This window comes from Microtus pennsylvanicus, chromosome 2, assembly GCF_037038515.1.
Source record: "Microtus pennsylvanicus isolate mMicPen1 chromosome 2, mMicPen1.hap1, whole genome shotgun sequence".
Lineage (NCBI taxonomy): Eukaryota > Metazoa > Chordata > Mammalia > Rodentia > Cricetidae > Microtus > Microtus pennsylvanicus.
Genome location: NC_134580.1, coordinates 27665568 through 27671567, shown reverse-complemented (window position 1 = coordinate 27671567; position 6000 = coordinate 27665568). Strand labels below are relative to the sequence as shown.

Sequence of the window (6000 nt, the reverse complement as noted above, 5' to 3'; positions counted from 1 at the left end):
TTCTGGGCACTTTCCCACCAGCACAGGGGGGGAAATTATCATTACAAGGACAGATTCCTCCCCGACCAGGGCACTTTGCTCTTCAATTCCCCAGCCTCTCCTCTGAAACATTTTTTCCTCAGCAAAGCTATCTTTCCCTCACCTTTCTTCACCCCACGGCCTCTGGCAGCTGAAAAGTTTCCCAGCTCCTTACATCTTGGCTCATGTATAAAACTCATCCAAAGGCTTACTGAGGGAACTAGCAAAGGCTGCTTCTGGCTAGGGGTCACTGCTGGGGGTGAGGGTGGGGGCTTCAGGCTCCACCAGGTCCTTCCTAATGCTGAGGGGACCACAGAAGGGCCTTTCAGAATCCTCCAGGCACTTTTAATGGGAAAGGCAGACTTGGATAATGAACCTTTTAGGTAGGCTGGGGCTACCCTAAAATTGATTTATCTGCTCCTCTTACTGACTCTCCCATTCTCTCCAGTACAAACAACTAGCTGTCATCGTAGCTAGCTCACCCACCTGTGCCCCAAGTTTCAGTCTGATAGGTGATGCTCAGCTCAGCAGCAGGCACACAAACCACAGATGCTGCTCATAGGGTCACCGCAAAAATGGCTCAGGCAATGCTAGAGAGATGGCTCAGAGGTAAAGAACCTGCTCTTCCAAAGGTCCTGAGTTCAATTCCCAGCAACCACATGGTGGCTCATAACATCTGTAATGGGGTCTGGTACCCTCTTCTGGCCTGCAGGCATACACACAGACAGAATATCATATACATAATAAATAAGAACTTAGAAAAAAGGAATTTGACAATTGCTTAATTCAAAACATACCAACATGACTGGTCCCTGAATTATAACCAGGTCATAGGACCCATACCCTCTTCATGCTGGGCATGTGTTTCTAGACTATCAGACTTTTCAAACAACGAACCCCAAAGAATTAAATTTCTGCCATACTATGAAAAGGGCTAATCTGATGCCCTGGTGCACTTCTCACAACTTATAGGACCACCTTGATAGCAGATGAGAGCTGGAACAATGTTGACCAGTCAATAATGGGTCAATCAGTTAGTAGCAGGGCGGTGGTGGCACACTTTTAATCCCAGCACTCTGGAGGCAGAGGCAGGTGGATCTGAGTTTGAGGCTAGCCTGGTCTACAAGAGCTAGTTCCAGGGCTGGAGAGATGGCTCAGAGGTTAAGAGCATTGCCTGCTCTTCCAAAGGTCCTGAGTTCAATTCCCAGCAACCACATGGTGGCTCACAACCATCTGTAATGAGGTCTGGTGCCCTCTTCTGGATTGCAGGCATACACACAGACAGAATATTGTATACATAATAAATATTAAAAAAAAAAAAAGAGCTAATTCCAGGACAGGCTCCAAAGCTACATAGGAAACCCTGTCTCGAAAAACACCATATTTTGATGGGTAAGCCAGTTAGTAATGCTTCTATTTAAGCCTAACCCCAGGGGCTCAGCCATCACTGAGCTCCTCTTCCCAATGTCGGCACATTGAATGTTTTGACTAGTCATCTTCTAAGGCAACATCTCCCGCATTTAAGCTGGCTTCAAATGACCTTGAGTTTATTGCCAGGCCTCCACCTCCACCTCCACAGTGCTGGGTTACAGACCTGGGGCTTTGCATACTGTCTGACCCCAACCATATTAACTGGTGTAGCAGGACTTCCAGCTGAGCCTACATTGTCTGGGTCCAGGGTGTGGTCTCTAGCAACCCCACATTTCCAAGACAGGATTCCTGTAGTCCTGCAATCCAGAACACTACCTCTGCCTGTTGGGTGCTAGAATTAAAGGCACGTGCCCCCACCATCTGACCTCTACTAACATTTTTCTTCTTGCTACAGGGGCTTGAGTTAGAGAGTTCAAATTATGACTATTCACAAACACTAGTCTCGAACTCACAGAGATCCGCCTACCTCTGCCTCCCGAGTGCTGGGATTAAAGGCCTGTGCCACCATCGCCCGGCTCCGATTCCCTTCAAACATCCACAATCTATTAGGAAGGTCAAGCACCACAGCCTACCAACCCATAAAGATCTCAGCCAAGCCTACTTCCCCAGCCAGCAATTACACTCAGTACATTTGTACTCCTGGGTTCTGGCACATGGAATAAAAATCTGCCAAAAAAAAAAAAAATGGATCGCGGTGGCGCAAGCCTTTAATCTTAGCACTTGTGAAGCAAAGGCAGCAGGCTCTAAAGATACAGAGACCCTGTCTTGAACTCCCAAAACCAAACAAACTAGTAAAACAAAGCCCCACTCCAGAGTCAGTCATTCTGCACAAAACATCTGTGATACCATAGCTGCCCTTGAGTTCAACTGGCAGAGACTCTGACCTTTGACCTAAAATCAGATTTATGTTAAGCACAGAACACTAGTAAGCATAAAAACAATCGGCGGGCCGGGCGGTGGTAGTGCACGCCTTTAATCCCAGCACTCGGGAGGCAGAGGCAGGCGGATCTCTGTGAGTTAGAGGCCAGCCTGGTCTACAAGAGCTAGTGCCAGGACAGGCTCCAAAGCTACAGAGAAACCCTGTCTCGAAAAAACTAAAAAAAAAAAAAAAAATCAGCGAATCACTAACCTCAAATGGACCCACTAAAAGGGGTCACTCGTGGAGGCAGAGGAGCAAGCCAGCTTGGACTATCTAGCAAGATGCTATCAAGGGGGAGGGAGAAGAAACTGAAGCAAAAGCCAGTTTCCCACTTGCACTGGAAACATTTTTATTGACAATTTAGGACAGTTACACACAGACAACAAAGAAAAGACAATGAAGGGTAGACAATGCACCACGGGGCTAATATTCTTCACCCTCATCATCTCCTTCAGCACTATCGGCCCCAACCTCTTCATAATCCTTCTCCAGGGCAGCCATGTCTTCACGGGCCTCAGAGAACTCCCCCTCCTCCATACCCTCACCCACATACCAGTGCACAAAGGCACGCTTGGCATACATCAGATCAAACTTGTGATCTAGGCGAGCCCAGGCCTCAGCGATGGCTGTGGTGTTGCTCAGCATGCACACAGCTCTCTGGACCTTGGCCAGGTCTCCACCAGGTACCACAGTGGGAGGCTGGTAATTAATGCCAACCTTGAAGCCAGTGGGGCACCAGTCCACAAACTGGATGGTACGCTTGGTCTTAATGGTGGCAATGGCAGCATTGACATCTTTGGGAACCACATCACCACGGTACAGCAGGCAGCAAGCCATGTATTTACCGTGGCGAGGGTCACATTTCACCATCTGGTTGGCTGGCTCAAAGCAGGCATTGGTGATCTCTGCTACTGTAAGCTGCTCATGGTAGGCTTTCTCAGCAGAGATGACAGGGGCATATGTGGCCAGAGGGAAGTGGATGCGAGGGTAGGGCACCAGGTTGGTCTGGAATTCTGTCAGGTCGACATTCAGGGCTCCATCAAATCTGAGGGAAGCAGTGATGGAAGACACAACCTGGCTAATGAGGCGGTTAAGGTTAGTGTAGGTGGGGCGTTCAATGTCGAGGTTCCTGCGACAGATGTCATAGATGGCCTCGTTGTCCACCATGAAGGCACAATCAGAGTGCTCCAGGGTGGTGTGGGTGGTGAGGATGGAGTTGTAGGGCTCAACCACAGCAGTGGAAACCTGGGGGGCTGGGTAGATGGAGAACTCCAGCTTGGACTTCTTCCCGTAATCAACGGAGAGCCTCTCCATCAGCAGGGAGGTGAACCCAGAGCCAGTTCCCCCGCCAAAGCTGTGGAAGACCAAGAAGCCCTGAAGACCTGTGCACTGGTCGGCCTGTAAGAAAGAATAAAGTTCATTTAATGTTGAGAGACGTCTTGTGAAAGTTGCAATGGGTATTTCCAGAGTCTGTGACTAACTACTGATAAAGTTCTGGAAGAGTAGCCGGCCAGAGTAGTAAGGAACTGCTCAGTGACTCAGAGGGACTTCTGGGGTCTGAGGACATTTCCTAACTGATTTTAAAATCAACTACTTCCATCTTCATTAGGACATCAGATCTGAACACACAGCCGACTTTAGTTGCTGGGAGACCAGGCTCTGGTGACCAAGCTGTGGGTCAGACCACAAGGGCACCTTGAAATCAGCTGGAATTTCCAGAGGGCTGGATTCAGACCTCTCATGTGTTGCCAAATCTGTGAGTGAAACATCTAAGCTGAAACACAGGACGGCCAAGTTTCACTACCCAGGGTAGTGTCAGGCCATAGGTGGGTGGGTCCCACCTCACGTGGGACAAATTAATTTCTCTATCTCACTTATTAAAATAGTGACCTAGCGCAGGTTGCAAATTAAATGAGTACCTGGACTAATGCTTGGCACAGTAGACACTCAGTATGTCGGGGTGTCTATTCATTCCGGGCAAGGTGAGTCCCTTTCTATCAGCACTCCACTAGATACCTCAGGTCACCAGGGCTCCCCGCTCCACTCAACTGGTCTACCTACTACTAGCAAATTGTTCCACAAGAGCAGGCCAAATCTGACCTCCGCGTACTTTTTTCTGGTCGTGGAGACAGAACCTGGTACACACTAGACAAGTACTCTGCTGCTTGGCTCCCTCCCTGTGACCTTGCAGATAGAGCAGGCCACTGAAACTCTTAAGTTTGCAGACTTTACTGATCCAGAGTTCAGGCATCCTATGGTCTAATGTCATGCCCATCCTGCAGACAGAGGCACCAAGGTCAAAGGCAATTCTAGTAGTGATCATCTCAGCAGGGTAGTGGCTTTTACTAGGTTTCTGTGCCCCTCAATACTCAGTGTAGCTCAAACGTCATTTGCATTGGAACAATTAACCCAATCCCAAAGGGAAGTCAAGAAAAGCATAAAGTTATGAGGCAAGCCCTGGCTTTAGGAGACCAGCTGTGGTTGGACTTAGCATGTGGTTTCCCCAGTAAACAGCTTGCTGGCCTATGGGCCTGCATGTTAATCACTGACAAGCCTGGCAAAGGGTGGTCATCTGATTAGGTGGCTCAATAAAACACATTTACCAGCTTTCCCGATAGGACTAGAGTTGCTTAGGTCCTTTCAGCCAGAGCCAGTTGGCTGCCCTGAATGCTAGGCAATTACTTCTCTGGGATTTCTGATCTTGGACCTTCAGGTTCCAACAATTACCTGCTTCCCCAATAAGGAATCTCTTGACTCCACCTCGAGCTTTGTTGGAAGACTCTTCTGCAAGCTCTAATTTTACTTCATGTGTGTGGTACCCACAGAGACAAGAGCGCACGGGACTCGAGTTAGACAACTGTGAGCCACTATATGGGTGCTGGGAATCAAACCTAGATCCTCTAGACAAGCAAGCTAGTGCTTTTTGCTTAACTGTTACGCCATCTCTCCAGCTGTTTCTAAGTGGCTCACATGGACTTCTTGGACCTGAAACCTTGTTCCTTTGGTGATGAGGACTGAAACCAGGGCCCTGTAAATGCTGGGTGACCACACTATGAAAGAGCCGCAGCCATGGCTGAGCCTTCACTGCTAGCTAACATGAGAGCCTACAGATTTCCAAATGAGCTTTATCAATTAGTCACATGCAAGTGTCAGCCACCTACTCAGTGTGACTAAGAGGATCAAAAGAGGGGTGTGAACGTCTGAGCTGGAAACAGAAGCTTAACATAGTCTTCACTGTCGGGGGAATGAGAAACTTGCTGGTTTTCACCTGGACAGCTGAGTGTCCTCGTTGAATTACCATAATGCCCAAAATTTTGGTAAAACCATCCATAGAACTTCTTCCCCATAACACTGCACTTACCAGCTTGCGAATTCTGTCCAAAACAAGGTCAATGATCTCCTTGCCAATGGTGTAGTGACCACGGGCATAGTTATTGGCAGCATCTTCCTTGCCTGTGATGAGCTGCTCAGGGTGGAAGAGCTGGCGGTAGGTACCAGTGCGAACCTCATCTGGAAAAGAAGGACAAGTCAGCCACCCGCCACCAACACTGGCTCACTCATCCTTCAGCGTCTGAAGAGAGGTCTGAGGATGTGACCAGGGCAGAATGCCTCAGGGAAGCCCCTGGTCCACT

The 6000-nt window shown here is 48.7% G+C and overlaps 1 protein-coding gene across 2 annotated transcripts in view; it reads right to left on the bottom strand.

Annotated features, from left to right (window-relative positions):
• Positions 1-2692: 2692 nt before the first annotated feature.
• Positions 2693-6000, bottom strand: part of Tuba1c (tubulin alpha 1c) — a 66368-nt gene continuing 63060 nt past the window's right edge. For both annotated transcript variants that reach the window (XM_075960595.1, XM_075960594.1), the window contains exons 3-4: positions 5730-5878; positions 2693-3766 (exon numbers count right to left, since the gene is read on the bottom strand). In XM_075960595.1, coding sequence (XP_075816710.1) covers positions 2792-3766; positions 5730-5878 — 1124 coding nt within the window. In that variant the 3' untranslated portion in view covers positions 2693-2791. The remainder of the gene's footprint in view (positions 3767-5729; positions 5879-6000) is intronic.